This window comes from Scylla paramamosain, chromosome 7 (genome assembly GCF_035594125.1).
Source record: "Scylla paramamosain isolate STU-SP2022 chromosome 7, ASM3559412v1, whole genome shotgun sequence".
Classification (NCBI taxonomy): Eukaryota; Metazoa; Arthropoda; class Malacostraca; order Decapoda; family Portunidae; genus Scylla; species Scylla paramamosain.
The window spans coordinates 7,778,041-7,802,129 of record NC_087157.1 but is presented as its reverse complement, the minus strand read 5'-3'; the positions used below and the strand labels follow the sequence as shown (position 1 = coordinate 7,802,129).

At 37.4% G+C, this 24,089-nt stretch overlaps 1 protein-coding gene across 1 annotated transcript; it reads right to left on the bottom strand.

Annotated features, from left to right (window-relative positions):
* Window positions 1-73: 73 nt before the first annotated feature.
* Window positions 74-22,851, bottom strand: LOC135101978 (acidic leucine-rich nuclear phosphoprotein 32 family member A-like). Its single transcript, XM_064006510.1, has 8 exons — window positions 22,716-22,851; window positions 20,730-20,873; window positions 20,323-20,442; window positions 18,891-19,003; window positions 13,085-13,122; window positions 7,021-7,235; window positions 6,536-6,608; window positions 74-6,162 (listed from the first exon to the last, which is right to left on the bottom strand). Exons 1-8 carry the CDS (start codon window positions 22,761-22,763, stop codon window positions 6,113-6,115), a joined length of 801 nt encoding a protein of 266 aa, XP_063862580.1. The 5' UTR covers window positions 22,764-22,851; the 3' UTR covers window positions 74-6,112.
* Between the last annotated feature and the right edge of the window lie 1,238 nt (window positions 22,852-24,089).

Genomic DNA, 24,089 nt, shown 5'->3' with positions numbered 1-24,089 from the left:
ATTGCTAACTAGTTCAAGGCTGTTCCTCCACAACTTAACCACTAAAACTACTAGGATATAAACCTCCAACAAAGTACAAAAAATGAAAGTGTATTTGCAACTTTTCTACATTATTAAAACAACCTCTCAGGAACACAGATCAGTGATCACCTCCCACAGCAGAATTAGTATTTAAAGAGTTCACAGTATCAATCAGCATTGTACTTAATCCAATCAGTGTAGTAAAGTACAAAAATACTTTGTAAATTTTCTGGATAAATCACATGAAACTGCAGGCATAAATCACACCACTTGACAAACAGCACTGCTGAAATCTCACAATGTTTCCTTCACTGCCAGGGAAAGTTTAAAGATGTTATGTGCAGTGAAAGGTTCTGGTACAATTCACATAGATGGGAAGGTTAAACTTGTTTCTGCAACAACAAAAAAAAAATAAAAATAAATAAATAAATAAATAAATAAATAAAAAAAATAAATAAAAAATGTGATGTACCCATATTGTGTTGTACAGCCTGCCTCTGCTTCAATGTAGTTGCTTCTTTGTTGGTGAGACATGGTTATCAAGCTATATGGGATTACTTTTCATGGCTAAATGTATGACTAAAAATGGCATCTGGAATAAGGTTGACGTTTAGGGCCTACAGGTTACTAATATTGAGCCACATGCAAAACATTAAACTCTACTGTATATTAAGGAAAATTCCTAAAGCCAAAACCAATTTCATGGAATACCTGCAGTGTCCAGTAAATACGACCCAAACTAAATGCAGAAATAAGAATTCCTTTCCCTGGCTATCATGAAACAAGTAAAAAAAATATATATACATATATATATTTAAAACTTGGTCTAGCTGAGAGACATTAAGCAATACAAAACAATGCTGGACTGCACATGCTGAAAAATGCAAGCCTTAAAAACCTAAAGACTACCAAACTGCTATGGTTTCCTTACACAGGTGACTGGGATTATGTCAACTCTTCATAAAATGTAAATTTTTTTGCAATTTTCCCTCAAAAAACAGGCAGCAGTAGTATAAGAAAGAACCTCACCAACAGGCCTCTACTTTTTCTACAAGGAACAATGTTAGCACAGTCCCCTCTGTCAAAGCAATATTTCTCTGTGAAGTATTATGTATATAAAGATGGAATGGCTACTTGCTCCTTGCAATAAATATCTGAAGAGTTGGGAACTATGCACAAAATATCAACTTCTATTACGATAAACTGAGAATAATACAAACAGTTTTCAGTAAAAATATAACACATAGTCTCAGTTGCCTTCCTTACAACTTAATGTCTAAATAAATACATGTGTTTTCAGGAAATTACTAGTGCACATAAGTAATGGACAGACTGTGGGATTTAATGCCAGCAGAGTAGCAGGAAAGGATTCATTTGCAATGCTGAAGTGGAGCAACAACTTCGGATCACATATCCAATTTTGTATTTTCCATTACAGCGTATAAAATCAAGTCCCAATTTAAATTTTTTGCATGAACAGGCTTTACAGCCAAGAAATAAACCAAATTCTGCTACAAAACTAAAGAAGATTAATTTAAGTATATGCAGTTATTTTTATCCTACTATTCTTATAGATATATCCCAATAATAGTATGTATTTGTGGAATTAGTTGTTCCTATATGCCTGATGTTTAAATTACCACTCACATTCTTAACAATGTTCAAAGATTCAGAGGCAAGACAATGAGGTGATCATCTAAGATAGGTACTCATTTTGTTTACACTTACACCTCAAAAATCTGAGTTACAACAGTATAAACATTAAAGCAAGTGAACGCTTGTGCATGAAATTATCTTTTACAATATACAAGTAGCAAAATTCAAATTCAAACCAATCATTTGGTTTGACATGGCATCAGGAACACACCTAACAAATGTATTACTATGTATAGAAGAAACTAAATATAAAATTAAATGAGAGCACTTTAGCAATCATGTTAAAAACAATAAATAAAAAAATAAATGGTGTTGCTATGCATTTCATCAGCTTTCCCTTCACTGATGCAATGCCACTTACATGAAGCAGATATATTTTTTCTCTTTGTGATATATTCTAATGTGTCAGAAGTTCCCACTGTATCCTATCATAAACAGCAATAGTTAAAAGCTGGAATTAGCCTATCAACAGTTCATGATGGAGAAGTAAATGGAAGTGATAAGATACTATGCAATAAATGGGTGACAGACATTTATGTATTAGCAGTATTGACTGACTGATACTTTGGAAGTTTTGAACCTTGTATGCTATGCAAAAGCACTGAGAGGCTCATATCATGTGCTAGGTGAGGTCCTAAAACATTGCTAATGAATACTTGATCTAAAGGCATTGCCAAAGTCAAAACATATGGTAATTCCACATCAACAAAGGTCAAGGAATGAGGATTATTGTTTATGCTATTGTTACTACACAAGGTACAGCTCTTCAGTCATGTCCAGGTAAAAATTTAGCACTTCAGTCATGTCCAGGTAAAAATTTAAGTAGTGAAATGAAGTTACATCACCTGAATTTTTCAAACCTACAAGAAAAATCAGGAAAACATGCACAACAAATTAGCAACTTACAACAAAACTATCACTATGAGGTCACCACATTGAGGGAGTTCCAAGGAAGAGCCAATGAAACTTTCATTACAATCCTGGAACACTCAGGCCTGGACATGACTAAGGCCTTCACTTGGTGTTTTGTGAACTACAAAATACATACCCTGCTGACATACAAAATACTTCAGGTAGTGACATAATTTCTAACAAACATTGGACTTAAAGATGGACCATGAAGAAAACAAAGCCTAGTGTAAAGAAAAAGCTAGCTAGCCTCCGACAGGATCAGTGAGGGGTGGGAGGCAGTGTTGGCACCCCTCAGGGAAGGCACCTTTCTCTGCATGGGGTCTAGAAGTCTACTACAACTACTCCAAGAGGAAGCACTTAGGGACACCACACCCTGCTCATCCACAGAGTTCTCCCGTGAATTTGTACATATAAGATGAATCCTTAATTCTTTAAATAAAACCAGATCTCCTAAATTTTGAACATTACATGGGGGATCTCTTATATCAATGGGGTTTCTAGTCCCCAAATGCCCCCCCTACTAACTAGCTTGGGAGGTGACTGCTCTATGACCTGGAAGTATGAAGTTGAGTGTGACCTTGATGGCACCTCATCCCCTTAACATTTGCATGGAGTAATCTTATTTGGCAGGCATTTGGTTCTCCATGCCAGTGACAGCTTCTGGTGCCCTTTCTTATCTCTTGTACATAACTCTATTATAAACTTTTTATCATAAGTAGTCTAAACAATTTATAGCAAATACATATAAGCCCTCAACACCTAGCATTTTACCAAAACTGACACGTCTCAAATGCATTGAAAAATTAACCAGGGAAAAAAATTAATAAAAAAAAATAATAAAAAAAAAGTGAAAAAGTTACTGAAAGAAGACAGCCATGAGTGAGGGCTGAGGAGGGTGATGTGGGGTGCTCATCAAGGCCAGCAGTGTTACTTCATTCACACACACACATTCACCCTAGCATACATACAGGACAGTGGAAATCCAGTCAATGCCACAGTGAAGTACTTTTAGATACAGTGTTTGGTGAGGAATTGCACTCAGACACCCTTGCATAACAATAAAATTGACTCGGCCAGTCATAATTGCTCATATACTCCACAAACATAATTAAACCCACTGCTACTACAGTCTGGTTTTGGTGATTCTGAGGCACATACTACCAATAAACATCATAATTCCATTTAACTGCCCCAAAACCTGCCTGCGAGTGGCTAAGGAAGATAGATAATTACTAAGGCCTAGCAAGAGACAAAAAACAGGTGCAGTACCTCAGACAGCTACACCAAAGGCCTGAGAGCAGCCCAAACTCAAACTATACAAAGGGTTGTTTACTAAAATGGGTGGTGATGACCTCACCTCACCAAGAGGCACATGGGCTACTACTGTCTGCAGCAACTGTGTGTAACTAACTCTTATGGGGCCTCCTGCAACCCAGGTGAGGGGGCCCACATGGGACAAGTTCTGAGTGAGACGGATAACCTTACACATGACTGCTGCGCCTGATGGCTGTGTTACCTGGCTGCAGCAGAGGCTGGGCCCTGTACTTTGTACTCTTGATAACTGTAGTGGACACACTACCCCCAGCATCCCCCACCACCATATTTAAATATCGCTACTCATTATGCATTTTATAATTCAAGCACACTGACCAAGGCTCTTCAATGTTCTGGTATTCCATTCAAGCTGTTGATTTTAACTCCACTTTCATGACCCTCCTTTCCTGCATATGATGCTTCCTAACCCAAACACAAAACTGCACTCTGAAAAGCATCAAGGGATAGGATGTAGGGATGCTGGGGACTTGCATGTTACACACAGCTGGGGGTCATGGCTGCTGGGGCTGTATGGAGGAGGAGGAGAAAGAGCTGTTGCCTTGAGATCAGAGACTGCACTACTACTAAAACTTGATAATACCTAACTTCAGCAGCAAACACATATCACTGCAAATTTACAAAGTCTTCTGTGACCTAGCATTCCATTGCCACAGTGTAATCTCACAGATTATCAAATAAATCAATCTAAAAATATCAGAATACATTTTCATGTCACTGTCAAACTTTAAATATCCATATCTGCTTTAAATTAAACTGCTAACTGTAAGTTATGAAAAACTGATAAGGCTAGTGCTTTGCTTCCCTTATCAGGAACAAACTAAGGTCCTCACATCTAATGACAGAGGAGAGGAAAGGCAGTGGTACAGCTTGGTCACCAGCTCTCAGTGAGACCCAGCTAACCTCAGCAGCCGTGACGGAGGGCTTGGCCAGCCACATGTATTCACATGCACACAGACAGATGTAGACACATACTTCCATACATACACATAAACACACACACATGCATCCTTGCACACATCCACATCCACACACTCAAACACACACGCATACACACATAAACACATCTAATCTAATGGTACACATTTTCTACTGTATACATGATTAAAAAAATAAAAATAAAAACAAAAAACAAAAAACAAAAATAAAAATAAAAACAAAAACAAAAACAAAATAAAAATAAAAAAATAAAAAATAAACAAATAAATAAAATAATAATATAAAATATTACTTCTGGTAATCCTGCTCCATGATATATGCAATTGCTGTACTGATGGTAGTTTCCATTACGCTGCCTGTACAACTCTGCCCTAACATTAACTAGGAGTCTTATGCTTACACGTACACACACATATTCACCAGTTGGGATCCAAAATGAAATCTATGAAATCTTATTGCTGATAACATTTTTAAAAATCTGAACAATTACTGAACAACAAACAGATTAAAGTTAGATTTAAAGACAACATTCCATGACTTCAACAGATTTGAGACAGACATCAAAAGAAAGAAAAGCAAATGCCAAATGACTTACAGCAGTTCTGAAGTTGTGATGTGTTGAACCACATCACCAGGTTGTTACTGGCCTCCACACATACCACCACTCCCTCCTCACCTCAGACACTCCTTGGGTCCTGTAGCCCTTACACCAGCCACATCAACAAGCTAGTGATTTTTTTTTTTAATTCATTAATTCACGTATTCCATTTGACAACGTAACAAAATATAAAAAGTTTGGCCAAGAACTCCAGCATGCACCCAAACATTCACAAGGGAAGGCAACTACAGCCATAGCAGATCCTCCATATTCTCCAAATCTCTATTAGCTAGATGGAGGGTAAGGCTACAGGTCCCAGAGATGTGTAGGGCTGAATTTGTAATTATATTCCATGTCTTTTTAACAGACACAACCTGTGAAGGGTCCAATGAGTTAAAACAGAGAAGCTTTTGATACACTGAGGTAAATTTAACAGATGTATGTACTTTGAGATTACTGTAAGCTAGAGTCAGACTTTGATCTTCCTCATCACTGCAGTTGTTACCCAGCAAACACCATCCTAAGTGTTTAATGGACCAGTGTTTACTAAAGCATGGCCCAAGTACCAACAGTGTGGCTGTGCTGCTGCTCCAGTCTCCCCCCATCAACCCCTTATTAGTGGCCATCATGTGGCCAGAAACAGGTCAGCCCTAGTTAGTCATCACCATCCTCCAGCTTCCTCTTCTGTCCCCTGGGAAGTTCACCTGCAATAACCAATCACACCCTGATGATGTTGCTTTGCAAATAATATTCACCTTATATTTCCTATGGCTGATTCTGAGGCACACTGACTTTTAATCTATCTACATACAGTGTGCAGGTGTTAATTTTCACTTCCTGTCCATAAAGTATTCACATTCTTCATCTTGACAGTGAATTTTAAACATGCAATTTTTTTGTATCTCAAATCATTCAAAATTTCATAGGTTTACCACAATAGAAAATTGCAAGGGTGATGGTTTTCACATGCTACTTGTAGAGGATTTTGCAAAACTGCAGCAAAAGTGACAATGTACAGATCTGGCATATACTCAAAATTTAAAGCAGTTTTTGACTGGCATTATACTTGGCACTTACCATCCTCCTCCTCTATAACATCATCATCCTCTTCTCCCTCACCCTCTACAGCTTCATAGTCATCATCACCTTCCTGCAAAGACCATGTACCACATGATTATTGAAGTATTCAATCATCAGACGTATTCTTACCATACTGCACATCCATTATCAAGATTATGATATTTCAAGATTTTCATTATATATATATATATATATATATATATATATATATATATATATATATATATATATATATATATATATATATATATATATATATATAAGTGCAAATTTAAAGAAAGTAAAAAAATTAATATGAATTTAATATGCACATGATATTGTTATTTAATAATTTTACTGTTTAGCTCCTGTTGAGAAACATGCATCCTGAGTGCAGCAAAGCTCATCCTCACTGGAAAGATATTGTCACTACTCAAAGGAAAAAACAGTTTCAGGTTAGAAATCTACAAAATTTATCACCACCGAATTTCCCTTGCACTCACAGGATCATAATCCTTGTACAGGGCATCAAGAGCCACATCTTCATCCTCTTCTTCATCCTCCTCCTCTTCCACTTCCTCCTCATCTATTTCTTCCTCCTCCTCACCCCCATCATCATCATCGTCATCCTGATCCTGGTCTCCCTCCACCACCACACCGTCGTCTTCCTCACGGTCACCATCACCCAGAGCATCCACTCCATCCTCCTCCTCTTCTCCTGCATAACAAACTTTGTTAATGGGCTGAAAACAGCAGCCTTATTGGCCTTTCAGAGGCGTATTAATTACATATATGCAAAGCACATGCATTACAAATCACTTACAGCATGAGAAAAAAATAAATAAAATAAATAAATAAATAAATATATAAATCTGCTTTCTACTAAGCTGTTATAAATACAGCAGGGTACTTGACAACAAACATGATCTGTTCCAATGTAGCATTCATTACGGCAAATCTGCATTATGGTGACTGAAGAACCTAATGGAAAAAATTAATTGGCTCCAGGAAACCAGACAATAATATATAAAATTCCACAATTAAAAAGAAAAAAAATAACAGAAAATAAATAAGAAATAAAAAATTAGCACATTTGCAGTACAAACTACATCTGAGATAACACAACAAATATATACAGTACCCTCCCGAGTTTCGCGCCTAGTCCTAAATTCTTACCATCCTGGGTCTCGCTCATTATCACCTCGAGTTTCACACTGCTTTGACAAGTATCGGTCCTATTTACTTACTGTTGACGTCACATGTATACATATACTAAATCCCCATTAGTCGAAACCATCTCTCTCTCTCTCTCTCTCTCTCTCTCTCTCTCTCTCTCTCTCTCTCTCTCTCTCTCTCTCTCTCTCTCGTTTTCTCCGCCCTCCTCCCTTCATTCATTCATCTCTCTCTCTCTCTCTCTCTCTCTCTCTCTCTCTCTCTCTCTCTCTCTCTCTCTCTCTCTCTCTCTCTCTCTCTCTCTCACTGAAGGTAAGAACAACCCTAAGGATTGCTAAATAGAATGAGACTGACAGAGAATGAAAATGGAATTACATCTATGACTGAGAAAAAGTGATGAAGAAGCAAAAATGACAAAATGAATGTGGAGGGGGAGGGGGTGTGCAAGAGAGAGAGAGAGAGAGAGAGAGAGAGAGAGAGAGAGAGAGAGAGAGAGAGAGAGAGAGAGAGAGAGAGAGAGAGAGAGAGAGAGAGAGAGAGAGAGAGAGAGAGAGAGAGAGAGAGAGAGAGAGAGAGAGAGAGAGGGGGGGTTATCATTCCCTAGTCCTTTATCTCTGACAGATAAGGGGGAGGGGAGATGACAGGGTGGGAGGTTTGAGACAAGGTGAAAGAAGGGAAAGGAAAGGAAAAAAGGGAGGAAGGGACACAGCAGATAGGTGAGCAGCAGCTCACACAGCTGATGAGTTAGTCTTGCAAGTTTTAGTTTGTTATTCTGATTAAATTTTAATAAAATTTTAGTGCTCGCACAAATGGCAAGTTTGTCTTGCCAGTTTGGTTCATTATTCTGATTAAATACTGAAATTCTACTGCCTGCTCAAGTGGTGAGTTCAATATGCCAGTTTTGGTTCGTTATTCCAATGAAATATTTATTAAAATTTCAGCACATTATTGCAGTTGTACGTTATAAAGACCGTGCATTGTTGCACCTCCTATTGTAGTTCTACATATTACAATTAAATGTGAAAGAAAATAAAAAGAGAAAAGATCATAAAAGTACAGAAATCAAGACATGACCAGGCATCATTGTACCAAATTAAGAAACACCTGTTTCATTTATATCTATTATCACTTTTTATATAAGCAATACAAAAATTATGACACAGAACTTGAATTTTCTGAAATTTTGGTCATTTTGATTTTGACTATAAATGGAGTAATTGAGGTTATGTTCAATGTAAGTACCACCACAACCAAAAATAATTTCACTGTGCATTCTGCTTCCTGAATATTTACCAGATAGAGGATGATAGCCAAATATGGAGTGGACCACAAGGATGAAACCCTCAAAGAATGAATTAAATTTTTTATCAACCTGCTGCACCTAAGACTAGAAAGCACAAACCACAGGTAGTGTATTCAAATCTACTCTATAATGTAGTTTGGTGCAGCAGACTCAGAGCACATGGACAAAGTAATCTGCAAACCAAAGGGAAGTAATAAGACAGGAATTTTGGGCAGTTAGGAGTGATACTATATCACTCAACCGAGTGTATTTTGCAGCATTTTTTTTGTCCTTATCTATATCATTAACAATGATAAGAACAATACTATTATTACTATAACCATCATCATATTACTATTACCATTAGAGACTATTATTAATATTAATATTATTATTATTATTATTATTATTATTATTATTATTATTATTGTTATCATCATTGTTAAACAAGTAGCTTCAAGTTACTAGTGTACAAACATGACTGGATATACTAGTAATGTGATCATTAGTTTTCACATCCATCACTGCAATGGCTAATGCCCCAACCTACAAATATCATATATAGATTACAAAGATATGCAAAAATAAAGATAACTGGTCCTACAATTATATGATGAGAAAAATTGCAAAACTAAAAATATTCCCTAGCATTAATTACTTTATTACTTAGCACTTAACCAGATATGGCATGCACAGCTTAAATTGTCATCCTTGCTATGAGAGCCAGCTATTATTATTTTTTTATAATAAAGTGAATTTTCCTTTGTTACTTATTAATACCTAGCTCTCACAGAAGGTTGGAATACTATTGCAAATAATAGACTGGCTTCTTTTAACAGTAAAAGAAGGGGTAGTAATACCTTATAGCAAGCAAATTCAATTGTTTTCATTATATTTTGGATAAAAATAAATCCAGACAAATTTCAATGTCATCTTAATCATGGAGTCATGCTAGGTCAGTGGTTCCCAAACTTTTTCTGGTCGTTACCCACTTTTCATACATGATCCTTGTCCATGTCCCCCCCCACACAACCATAACCCGTGACTACCATGACTGTCTACAGTCCTACACTCATTAGGTCCATATAAAAACCACTCTAGCAAATCCTGTAATTTTATTGATTCCATTTGTTATTTTTCTTTTGTTAATTATTAATAAAGAAATTTGTATTTTGCCTTTGCTGAATCTCATATAATTATTGAAATGGTACTAAAGAAGTAATATAATGCACATTAAAAAATTCATACGTAGAGTAATTAAAAATTGCATTATTGTGAAAAGCTGTTTCAGCAAAAAAAAAAAAAAAAAAAAAAAAAAAAATTCCACTGGATTGAAAAAGTGTATTAATCCCACGCAATATGATCCGATCTTTGAATCTTACAAATCTGATAACTTTGTAATTCTGAAATGAAATGCTATCATAGGGAGTCATAATTAACTGCCACAACCATGGCCTTCAGTGGCCACACACCCACCTCCTCCCAGACCGTTTGCTTCTGAACATTCATGCCAGGTTCATGTTTCCTTCACTTTTGAATCCCCATTCCACTCAGTGTGAAGGGTGATGTTGCAGATAATCAACAAGCTTCTTGATTCTTGGTTTTGTTTCACTTAAAGCACACCGTAGGTCATGCTTCACTTCAAGTCTGTTGCGATATTTCATTATGTGGAGTAGTTGAGAAAATGCAGCCTCACAGGAATAAGTTGATGAAAATGGTAGGAGGTGGCGAAAAGCTAAGTCACATAATTTTGGGTATGAAGCTGCCACTGATGACCAAAATACTGTGGGAGATTCAGTTTCAAACTTCATCTTAGCTCCTGAATCCTCCTGAAGTGTCAACAGCTCAGTTTGGCCATCATCATTGTCATCAGGAATGCATGTCACTGGAGCAGTGAAGGGGGCCCTTACTAGCCGAGAAGTTAGGCTTTGGATATCTGGGAAGTATCTTTTAAATTCCCCTTCCAAGGCCTCAAGATGTTGGGTAATCAAGTTCTGCGTAGCAGCATCACACTCCTCTACAATTTCTGACACTGTCACCAGCATTGCCAAGTTTCCCATTCCAACTTTGCGCCTCCAATTCTCCATCTTACGAATGAAACCTATGATTTTGTCCACAAAATCAATTATCAAGCTTCCTTTCCCTTGGAGTTCCAGGTTTAGTGTGTTCAACTGTCTAAATATGTCAACAAGATAGGCTAGCCGTATTTCGAAGCTATTTGCAGACCATGCTGACAGCAAATCTTGCTTGTTCTGTATTCTGAGAAAGAGGCTGATCTCTTCTCTGAGCTCAAATACACACTGAACTACATTTCCTTTTGATAGCCAGCGAACTGCTGTAAGAAATAGGAGGGTCTCATGAGCTGCATCCATATCTTGGCAGAGTCTCTTGAAAAGGCGTGTATTAAGAGCACTACCTTTTACAAAGTTAACTGTCTTGATAATTGTATTCAGAATGTCCTGTAATTCTGAGGGTAGCGTTTTTGATGCAAGAGCTTGCCTGTGGATCATGCAGTGAAGAGGGATAGCATTTGGTGCTTTTTGTATAACTCTTGTAACAAAACCTGACTGAGAACCCAACATGGCTGGAGCCCCGTCTGTGCATATCCCACGGAGATTGCCCCAGTCAAGACCTTCAGATTCAAAGAATTCTGTAAGTTTCTGCATTACATCTTCACCTTTTGTAGATTGTTCAAGGGGCTCACAAAACAAGAATTCCTCCTTCAGATCCTCATCATGAACATACCTTACAAAAGCCAGAAGTTGTGAGCAGGACTGGACATCAGTGGACTCACTGAGTTGAATACTGAATAATCCAGCTCTTTTAATTTCCTGTATCACCTACTCTTTGATGTCATCAGATATTTGGGAGATTCAGCATTGCGCTGTATTATTTGAGAGTGAAATAGCATTCAGCTTTTCAGCACTTTTCTCACCCAAAACAAGCTTTACCATTGTTTTGGCACATGGCAAAATTAATTCCTCCCCAATTGTGTGAGGCTTCTTTTTCTTTGCTATTTCAAGGGATACAAGAAATGATGCCTCCACTACGGCAGCATTTTGTTGATAAAAAGAACCACTGGCATCAAGTCGCTGTCTCTTCATGTTCAATTCTTGTCGACTAAAGAAGGAACGATCTTTGCCAACATGTTGAGGATGCTTGATTTCCAGATGTAATCTAAGCTTACTGGGCCTTAGTGATTCAGCTGTGAATATTTTGTGACAAATCACACACTGAGGCTTCACTACACCTTTATCAGTGATGCTTGTAAATCCAAAATCCAGGTAGTTGTCATCATAGTTGCATTTCTTATTAGAAGCCGTCAGTGTACCTGCAATGCACAAACAAAAAACTGCTATTTCTAACACTGCTAAGCTATGTCATCACCCATGATTAGAATAATAAAATGGTAAATATGAGGTTGAAAGGAAGTTAGATTTTACGTTATAAAAAAGTTATAGAATGTGCATAAATACAGCAGATATTATTTACCTTCTTAATATACTTCATGATGCAGGGCTTACTTACCATTAAAGTGGTATTGATGTTGGCTTAAGTTCATATAATGCTGAAGTATTCACAGGTGGGATGAAACTGATTATATGGGGAGGCACACACGGTGATCAATGTTGCAACTGTGAATGTCTGGTTAACTGAATAATATGAACATCCTTGCTGATACGTAAGATTCAAGACCAGGTTATCATACAGAATACACAGCTTAGGAAGCCTTAGATTAGAATTATGTTGAGTTAAAATTATCTTGCTTCCCTAATACATCCCCATGTCTTTATTTTGTCAAAAAAAAAAAAAAAAAAAAAAAAAGGGACGTATTACTCGTGTGTCTCTGGTAGCAAGGCATTGCACAAACCTGTACTGAACCTGTAAGTTCCCTCCACTGGCTACCTACCCGCTAAACTCCTTTGGTTTTATTTATGCATAGCCTCAGATTATGGCCCCCAACATTCTGCTATATGGCCCCCCAGGGGGCCATGGCCCCCAGTTTGGGAACCACTGTGCTAGATCATCACACCTCATCCAGACTGAATTGGTTTCTGTTTTAGGAAAGTTGAAGTTTACTAAAACTAAAACAGCTCTAAGTTTAAGCTTACCATCCTCTTCTCCTTCACTGTTGTCTTCTTTGTCAAACCTGTCAAATAAAGGAACACACCTGAATCAAAAGTAATGTTCTCTACAGTCTTATATATGGTATAATGTTCACAACAAAGATTAAATATGATTATATATATATATATATATATATATATATATATATATATATATATATATATATATATATATATATATATATATATATATATATATATATATATATATATATATATATCCTATTCTACCTAACCTTCTTCATCAAAATTACTGTAAATGTCTCATACTTCTAATTTTCTTAATTTCCTTTCATAAAATGCCATCTTCCCTTACAATATATTTAATGATTTTAGAATTTTCCCTCTAGATCTGTATTCACAGTATAAAACATCACTTAGAATATTGATATTGCCTCTAAATCTAAGAATTCTGCAAGTGAATATAGGTGTAAGAGACCAGCACTCAGTACTGTTAAACCAATGTCTACCAAAATGCTACTCCTGTATGCATGAATGATGCTTCAGTGATGATTTTGGTTTATATTATTGACAATAACACTGAATAAAAAAATATATGAAAATAATAAACAGGAAAATGACATATATACAGTAGAAATAAGGAAAAATAAAATACTGTAATAAGAATGCAGTATAGTCCATGGCTCCATCCAACACAGGGGTGGCAATGGCATAATTGCCTCCATCTGTAGCTTTCCTACTACTTTTTTCCTGTTTGTTCAAGTAATCTGCCTCTTCTAACTCCAATTTCTTTGCTTCTTCTAGCACTTATTTCATGCATGGATTTTTCAACTTAATCCTCCCACATTTCAAGTGACCTTCCTGTCCTATTATGACCTTTAATTTCATTCGCAAAACATTTGCTTTGCAAAATCTTTTCTCCTCCTCATCACAAGATAGCAATACCATCTCAGTGTATATCTCTTTACCTATTCCATCACTCCAAAATTCACTCCATAGTGGAAGTGCATGCAGCTACTACTCTGTGGTTGTGCATTCAAGCCCCACTCAGGCTCACTTCAATGGTCAGACATTACTGCCCCTGAGAGCAAGACGTGGAGGGATTATATCAGCCAATAGGTCTTCCTGCTGATGCAACAATAACCTAAGCTGACTCAGGTCCTTCATGGGTGAAAGCAGGCATCTTCCATGTGATAAGTAGTTTAAGTATTTGTATCTTCCCATTTATGTCATCCATTAGTGACCTTCAACTTTTAACTTGCACAGATATTCATACGGCACCATTAATGCAGATTTTTACATCTCACTCTCCCATCTTGTCGTTCCACATGCTCTCCCAAATAATTAATTTCTGAAGCACACTCTTGACTCCTATGCCCTATTCCATTCCCAAGTCTGTGATCCATACATCAATGCTAATAAGGAGAATATTCCTTAAGCCTCTCTTTAAGGCCATGAACATATTCATCCTCTCATAATCTTTATTAGTAATCCCATAACACTCACACCTTTCACAACTTAACTCTCATTTCTCCATCTTTTAGAGATTTTGGTGAAACTTGCAGTTGCCTTGGACATATCAAAAGCTTTTGATAAAGCCTGGCACAAAGCTTTGATTTCCAAACTACCCTCCTACGGCTTCTCTCCTTCTCTCTCTAACTTCTCAAGTTTCCTTTCTGACCATTCTATTGCTGCTGTGGTAGACGGTCACTGTTCTTCTCCTAAATCTATTAACAGTGGTGTTCCTCAGGGTTCTGTCCTGTCACCCACTCTCTTCTTATTATTCATTAATGATCTTCTAAACCAAACTTCTTGTCCTATCTACTCCTACGCTGATGATACCACCCTGCACTTTTCCACATCTTTTCATAGCCATCCAACACTTCAGGAGGTAAACATTTCATGCAGGGAAGCCACAGAAAGCTTGACTTCTGATCTTTCTAAAATTTCTGATTGGGGAAGAGCAAACTTGATATTGTTCAATGCCTCAAAAACTCAATTCCTTCATCTATCAACTCGACACAACCTTCCAGACAACTATCCCCTCTTCTTCAATGACACTCAACTGTCCCCCTCTTCTACACTGAATATCCTCGGCCTGTCCTTTACTTATAATCTGAACTGGAAACTTCACATCTCATCTCTAACTAAAACAGCTTCTATGAAGTTAGGCGTTCTGAGACGTCTCCGCCAGTTTTTCTCACCCCCCCAGCTGCTAACTCTGTACAAGGGCCTTATCCGTCCATGTATGGAGTATGCTTCACATGTATGGGGGGGTTCCACTCATACTGAGGACCTGAGGAGGTATTTTGCTGATTTTCCTTGGAATGACTACTGCTTCCATGTCAGAGACCCGTCTTTGTGTGCTGAGCGCATAACAGAGGTGATAGTGTCTGGCATGGAGGCATACATTCCTCACTCTTTTTCTCGTCCTAAACCTTCTAAACCTTGGTTTAACACAGCTTGTTCTCATGCTATACGTGATAGAGAGGTGGCCCACAAAAGGTACTTAAGCCTTCCATCACCAGAATCTCATGCACTTTATATTTCTGCCCGGAACCATGCCAAGTCTGTTCTCCAACTAGCCAAAAACTCCTTCATTAATAGAATATGTCAAAACCTTTCAAGATCTAACTCCCCTCGTGATTTCTGGCATCTAGTCAAAAATATCTCCAATAACTTTGCTTCTTCTTCTTTCCCTACTCTATTTCAACCAGATGGCACCACTGCTATCACATCTATTACTAAAGCTGAACTCTTCACTCAAACCTTTGCTAAAAACTCTACCTTGGACGATTCTGGGCTTGTTCCTCCCTCTCCTCCACCCTCTGACTACTTCATGCCACGTATTAAAATTCTTCGCAATGATGTTTTCCATGCCCTCGCTGGCCTAAACCCTCGGAAGGCTTATGGACCTGATGGGGTCCCTGCTATTGTTCTCAGAAACTGTGCCTCCGTGCTTGCACCTTGCCTAGTCAAACTCTTTCAGCTCTGTCTGTCAACAACTACCTTTTCTTCTTGCTGGAAGTTTGCCTACATTCAACCTGTTCCTAAAAAAGGTGACCGTTCTAATCCCTCAAACTATCGTCCTATTGCTTTAATTTCCTGCCTATCTAAAGTTTTTGAATCTATCCTCAACAGGAAGATTCTTAAACATCTATCAATTCACAACCTTCTAACTGATCGCCAGTATGGGTTCCATCAAGGCCGCTCTACTGGTGATCTTCTGGCTTTCCTTACTGAGTCTTGGTCATCCTCTTTTAGGGATTTTAGTGAAACTTTTGCTGTTGCCTTGGACATATCAAAAGCTTTTGATAGAGTCTGGCACAAAGCTTTGATTTCCAAACTACCCTCCTACGGTTTCTATCCTTCTCTCTGTAACTTCATCTCAAGTTTCCTTTTTGACCGTTCTATTGCTGCTATGGTAGACGGTCACTGTTCTCCTAAATCTATTAACAGTGGTGTTCCTCAGGGTTCTGTCCTGTCACCCACTCTCTTCTTATTATTCATTAATGATCTTCTAAACCAAACTTCTTGTCCTATCCACTCCTACGCTGATGATACCACCCTGCACTTTTCCACATCTTTTCATAGACGTCCAACCCTTCAGGAGGTAAACATTTCACGCAGGGAAGCCACAGAACGCTTAACTTCTGATCTTTCTAAAATTTCTGATTGGGGCAGAGCAAACTTGATATTGTTCAATGCCTAAAAAACTCAATTCCTCCATCTATCAACTCGACACAACCTTCCAGACAACTATCCCCTCTTCTTCAATGACACTCAACTGTCCCCCTCTTCTACAATGAACATCCTTGGTCTGTCCTTTACTTATAATCTGAACTGGAAACTTCACATCTCATCTCTAGCTAAAACAGCTTCTATGAAGTTAGGCGTTCTGAGACGTCTCCGCCAGTTTTTCTCACCCCCCCAGCTGCTAACTCTGTACAAGGGCCTTATCCGTCCATGTATGGAGTATGCTTCACATGTATGGGGGGGTTCCACTCATACTGCTCATCTAGACAGGGTGGAATCAAAAGCTTTTTGTCTCATCATCTCCTCTCCTCTAACTGACTGTCTTCAGCCTCTGTCTCACCGCCACAATGTTGCATATCTAGCTGTCTTCTACCGCTACTTTCATGCTAACTGTTCTTCTGATCTTGCTAACTGCATACCTTCCCTCCTCCCACGGCCTCGCTGCACAAGACTTTCTTCTTTCTCTCACCCCTATCCTGTCCAGCTCTCTAATGCAAGAGTTAACCAATGTTCTCAATCATTCATCCCTTTTTCTGGTAAACTCTGGAACTCCCTGCCTGCTTCTGTATTTCCACCTTCCTATGACTTGAATTCCTTCAAGAGGGAGGTTTCAAGACACTTATTCATCAATTTTTGACCACTGCTTTGACCCTTTTATGGGACTGGCATTTCAGTGGGCATTTTTTTATTAGATTTTTGTTGCCCTTGGCCAGTGTCCTTCCTACATAAAATAAATAAATAAATAAAAAAATTAAAAATTAAAAAAATACTGTTTTAGACAGGGTGGAATCAAAAGCTTTTTGTCTCATCATCTCCTCTCCTCTAACTGACTGTCTTCAGCCTCTGTCTCACCGCCACAATGTTGCATATCTAGCTGTCTTCTACCGCTACTTTCATGCTAACTGTTCTTCTGATCTTGCTAACTGCATACCTTCCCTCCTCCCACGGCCTCACTGCACAAGACTTTCTTCTTTCTCTCACCCCTATCCTGTCCAGCTCTCTAATGCAAGAGTTAACCAATATTCTCAATCATTCATCCCTTTTTCTGGTAAACTCTGGAACTCCCTGCCTGCTTCTGTATTTCCACCTTCCTATGACTTGAATTCCTTCAAGAGGGAGGTTTCAAGACACTTATTCATCAATTTTTGACTACTGCTTTGACCCTTTTATGGGACTGGCATTTCAGTGGGCATTTTTTTTTATTGGATTTTTGTTGCCCTTGGCCAGTGTCCTTCCTACATACATATAAAAAAAAATCTATCTCACCATAGTTATATAACACTATGTCAAAATAATAAAATGCCATCATCTCCTCCATTCTCAATATAACCTACCATGTCATCTATTGATCCTACCCTAATCACTTCACAATTAACTTGACAAAGTTAAAAATGATAGGTAGACATTGGTTCTCAAAGTTGTAAATAATTAGAATAAACCTGATAATCAAGTTGTTAATGCCAAGTCATTTTGGAGCTTTAAGTTTAAAGGGTTAGTTATATTTACAAACAGGGACAACAGGTGGACATAAAAGAACTTTTGTCTTCATGTGTGAAGGATAAATAAGCATATACAATTGAATTATACTGCTACATGCCACTTAAATATATACCTCCCCCAGAAATACTCAGTCCTAAGATTTTCAAAACATTTATATATATATATATATATATATATATATATATATATATATATATATATATATATATATATATATATATATATATATATATATATATATATATATATATGTTTATAATCTTCCTGGTGTAAAAACAAAATAAATAAATAAATAAATAAATAAATAAATAAATAAATAAATAAATAAATAATAATAATAATAATAATAATAATAATAATAATAATAATAATAATAAAAAATGAAAAATAAAAATCAATGTTGCTTCCTAACATACTAAATGAAAAAAAAAAAAAAAAAAATCCTAAACACAATCAGCTTACATTTCAAGAATAAGCCTTTATAGAAATTCATACACAATATCATGCAACAGTTCTCAAAATATGGAAATATGATTCTCTAATTCTCTATTTCCCTAGAACAACAAGGACTCACCCATCAAGATACACCAGGGAAGGTACAAGGGCAAACATCTTCTCCCTGTAGTTTTCGGTCTGCAGTACCTCACAGTTGAACAGGTCCAGGTTGAACAGGGATTTCAAGTGACTCTGTAAGGCAAGACAGTACACTGGTCATTATAGATTCCATGCTGTCCAGAAATCAGCTCCCATAATTTTGTGACAATTTTTTGTTTATAACTGTCTTAATTTTATTATGGAAACCTTATACTTTACTGCAAACATGAAGTGGCATCCATGAGAGAGAAACAGGAAACAGAATCAAAAGCAACACAAAGGAAATTTCAACAACTTCCATGTTACAATGAAATAGCCTTTCCCTTACATAGACATTTGCACATCTTAAAAATTATTGCATTCAATGAATGACATTAATTTAGTTAACAAATTCACTGGTGAAGTTTAAGAATAAAAAAATTAATTACTGCTCTTCTACAGTTCCCACTTGTTCAAACCACTTAACCTGATTCACTCTAAAAACAAAAGTAGTGATAATTTTTACTACTCAGAGCACAAAGTTTGTCTGTATCTCACTTGTTCAAACTAATTCACCATCCTCCCTCATTTACCCTGAATATAAAAATAAAATAAAAAATTCATCAAAAGCATTCACTTTGTTTGTCTATCTTACTTTTGTGTAATAATGAAACAAAATTTGGTAATAAAATCAACAACACTCAATACAGAATGGTTAACAACCTATATAAAAAATAAAGGATGCATTCAGTATGGTAATCTGATCCCAGTGCATGCCATTGTACACTTTATCAGGGCAGTGCCAGAACTATGCAATGTCTCGCTTTGCTTCAGTCTTTTGTGCAGCAAAGTATGGAATAGTGAATATATATAATGTAAAGCTGCATAAGACAGGGATATGAAATAGCTCAATTTATCTTCTTGGTTTTAAAGTCACTACACATTGATACCATCAAAGTGCTGCTATCAATTACACTTATTCCAATAAAATTAGTCAGGCAATCAATTGTGAAGACAAAAGCCTTGAAAAATTTAAAAAGCATGTGACTGAACTACCTACCACATAATTTGGGGACCTCAACTACTCATTATAAAGACACCCAGGCCTCAGTACAAGTTAAGGATAGTTAACAATAGAGAGCAACCAGCCTCTATCATTCAAAGGTGAGCTACTTATAAAGTATATATTTGAATAATAAAAGGTTCATTGTGATAATAGCAAACTTGAACTGTTATTTTAAATATGACCTTTCATTACATGCTGAGGCATCAAGGTTTATAAATAAGATATAAACAGAAGGCATGGTACATGAAACATGTATTTTAAGAAAAATATTACATTACAAGATGGGATAGCAAAACGTATTCCTGCAAATTTTTCTACTTGCTATTTCTTGTCCTTTCCAACAAATGCTAAGAAGTAGTCAACTTACCAGAGGCTCCAGAGTTTCCAGGTCTTTGATTCTATTGCCAGAGAGGTTAAGATAAGAGAGCTTGGGAAGGCAGGTGAGGGCACTCAATCCACCCGAGATTCGATTGTCACTGAGCTCCAGCTGGAAACAAAGAGAGTTTGCATCAAACAAATATTATCTTTTCATAGAATGTATGTTGGAAATAGGAGAGAATTTGGATCATACATATCAAGGTTTATATGACACACATATGTAATCAATAAATTACAGGAAATGCAAATTGAAGAAAAATAATAATAAAATAAAATAATTCAAGGCAATGCAGAGAAGAGAAAAAAAAATCACGAAAATATACAATCTTACGTATCATCATAAAAGTAATTTGTAATACAATCTATTTAGTTCAACAGTACAGCTAGTGGTCACACCTTCCGCAAATTGGGAAGAGCTGGGAAGCCCTTCAGGGTGGTCAGTCCAACATTGATAAGGCTCAGTACTTCCAAATTCTCAAATTCTTCGGTGAGGCCCACAACACTGGTGCTCTTGCAGTTGTCCAAGTTGAGCTCTGTGATCTAGAGAAGGAAGGTCCAGAACTGTTAAACTTAAAATAGCAAAATCTATTTCAAAAGACAACTACACACCTTTCTTAGTCATGCAGGAACAAATAAAAACAATGTGGATGGCAATGTGAATGCATGTATGCCTATATTTCGTAAACATATGTTCCTTGGCACTAAAGAGTTCTTAGAAGAATCTTATTTAGAATAATCTGAATGATCTGCAGCTAAGTCAAATTAACTGTGCTACACAAATTATGCTGACCATAACATAGCACAATGCTTCTGGGCTTTTGCTGGTGCTGCAAAATTATTTACATGTCTTATAAGTGAAATACAACACCAAAATATGAGCCAATTCAAATTTAGAATCCTTTCTCAGTTTTCTCAGGTCTTTTTAACTCAGATTTAGTAGACTGGATGAGGAAAGACTACAAACTATTTTTGTAAATAAGTTGTAGCACAACTCAGAAAAGAAGTGTAGCTGAAACTGATGCACTACATGTGTGGAAAAGGAAAAGGCATATAACAGCCTGAATGAATTATGAATATCAACACCATATTCTTAAAGTATTTCTGCCACAGTCTTCTCTCAAAGAAACCTTCTGAAATTGGTAATGAGAGACTATGCATAATAAATCATACATAGTCAGTCTTATTCTATTTATCAATTTATTTTTATAAGTTATGTTAAAGATGCAAAAGTTGGCAAGTAACTATGAAACTCAGGTTAAAGCATGCCCCTTTATACCTTTCCAATAACTGGAATACTGCTCTTATGTAGCATTATTAGACACAGAATAAGATAAACTTTAATTAAATGTGCTATTTCCTTGTAAAACTAACTTACTCAATTAAGCAATCCCAAACTTTTTTTCATAAGGCATGGCTGCAATATGTCACTATCAATTTGCCCTAATGTATTACTTTGCATCATGGATATAGCAGTTATCATGTGCATTATGATGCTGACAGCTATCTTTTCATTGCCCTTAGTTTGATTCCTGAAAAGAATGTCTAACTTAGCATACTCAAGACTGTAAGGGTTTATGAGTAGTTACCCACCCTGGGGCCTGCTTGTAAAGACAGAGACCAATGAACTCATTTCTAGACCAAAAATAGGAAAATAACTGAGGAGCACGACAGTCTAGCCTCATGGGCCTTGTTTCCTCACCTCAACCTTTTAATATTAAAAAAATAATTGATAATTTATCCAAAATTTATAAAAATAATGAGCACCAGCTGCACCTTGAAACAGGGATCCAAGCAGATTCTAGAATGATTCCATCCAGTGGTGAGATATGGTAAAACTTCCTGTTCTGCCTAGGAAAGAGCATTAGCTAATCACTACCACCGAGCCCCTGGCAATGGAAGAAGGGAAGCCAGGGATAGGGAGGGGGAGGGGGCATGTGAGGAGTACTGCATCTTATTCAGGGCTGGTCGGCCCCATCCAATACAGCCACCTTTCTTTCTCTCTGGCCCACCAGGTCTTACACAGCCTGCCCAGCTTGAGTGAGAGGTACGAGGGCACTTGGGTCACCGTGATGCTCCTGATGCTGGAGACGCCACCGACAGCCACCCAAACCTACCGCCCTCACTACACGCCTAGCCATTCCCCGGGCTGGGAAAACGTCCCGCCGACCTAAGTCTGGCTTGGAGCACTGACAATGACAATTATGACATAGCATTATGACAAGCCACATGCCTGAAACACGTCCTGTCATGAGGTGAACAGCAGCCTTTGCCTGCCAGCAGTGCCCTCCCAATCTGTGTGACGCAGCTCACTTCTCACCTCATTACAGCTCTCACAACACCTTTCATCACTCTTTCACGTCTGTTCTAGATTCTATGGCCTACCGTGGAAGGACTTCTGCCCCTTCTCTCAAGTTCTATCCTCTTCTCCATGACCGCGATGCAGCAGGGCGGCGTGGGACATTCCCTGGCTCAGGCCCACAAGTGTTCGCGCGTCTGTCGCCCCGCGCCTCCCCGCCCCCGCCGGCCGCTGCCTTCCCCCCCCCCCCCCCGCCCTTCCCCGCCAGGCACCCCGCCATACCACACAAAGGCTTACTATTCCACACTATACCATATAGACACCTTAATCACGCATGATAATGTTACATATTTATGATATACAGATAATGTGCAGAGTTAAATATAATTGCTGGCCACCATTTCTCCCAGCATATCCTTACCCCCCACCTTACTCCGCACCATTCCCTAGGCCATAGATCTTCATGATATCAACTATCTTTGAATTTCCTGATTACTATAGGAAAAGGAAAATAAACACATAATTAGTGTTTATTTTGAATGAGAGTTGGATTTCAATGAATACAGTAATATTATGTCCGCAACTGTGGTTTATCCATATTTCCCTAGCAACCTCCGATTGTCTTCCCTTTATCAGATAAAGATGACTTCGTCACAAATAGTAATATTGTTTCATTGCTTGATGTTCTATATTAGATCAAATTCATTATTGTTGCTGGATTTCCTGTGGTCTTAATATTTTGATTTAAATACTTATATATATTTTGAAATGATTCAACTATTTACGACAGGAATTTTGATTCATAAAAAGTACACTGAGAAAGTATGGAAAATTATTATTTTTTGTCACAATATCTAAAAAGTTATCAAAGAAGGCCTTATATCTCAATATGAATGCAAATATTATAAATCGAAGATTAATGCCCAAGAGAAATTTCCCTGCATTTAGGGATGTTTTACCAAAACAGCATCGATCTGTGAGCGAGAAGCGCCACCTTCAAAGGCACCAATCAGGAAGGCCGCGCCTCCTTCCCGGTCCATGACGTCATTTTACAGCAGATTCGAAACGTTCACTGACGAAAATGTGCCTACAAAACACTACAAACGGCAGTACTCCGGGAAATGTAGAGTAAATAATTACTTTCGAACATAAAGACGAAATTCCACGAAAGGTTTGCCACAAAACCCAAACCATCACTGATCGTCATCACCCACTGGGAGAAAAATAATAAACAAATTAATTAAGTGAGGGTGAGTGTATGTAATTTCTTAGTATTGAATTAATCTCAAGGAATAACCTGGCCATGTGATAATAATCTGACACTTATTATAATGCTTTGTATTATTGAATAAAAGAAAACGTGACGCAGGGAAAGCAATTATATTCTGTAAAATTTTGAAGCGCGGTTGTTTCAAATTTTATTCGCGTTATTTACTTCATCTATTTTGTTATTGTTCCCT

Excerpts from the sequence above, each read along its gene's own strand:
- LOC135101978 (XM_064006510.1), bottom strand. The coding sequence starts at position 22,763 with ATGGAGAAGAGGATAGAACTTGAGAGAAGGGGCAGAAGTCCTTCCACG. Across the intron at positions 7,236-13,084 it reads CAGTGAAGGAGAAGAGGATG|GAGAAGAGGAGGAGGATGGA; the intron begins GTAAGCTTAAAC and ends TTTGTTATGCAG. Across the intron at positions 6,163-6,535 it reads TGTTATAGAGGAGGAGGATG|GTGAACTTCCCAGGGGACAG; the intron begins GTAAGTGCCAAG and ends TGGTTATTGCAG.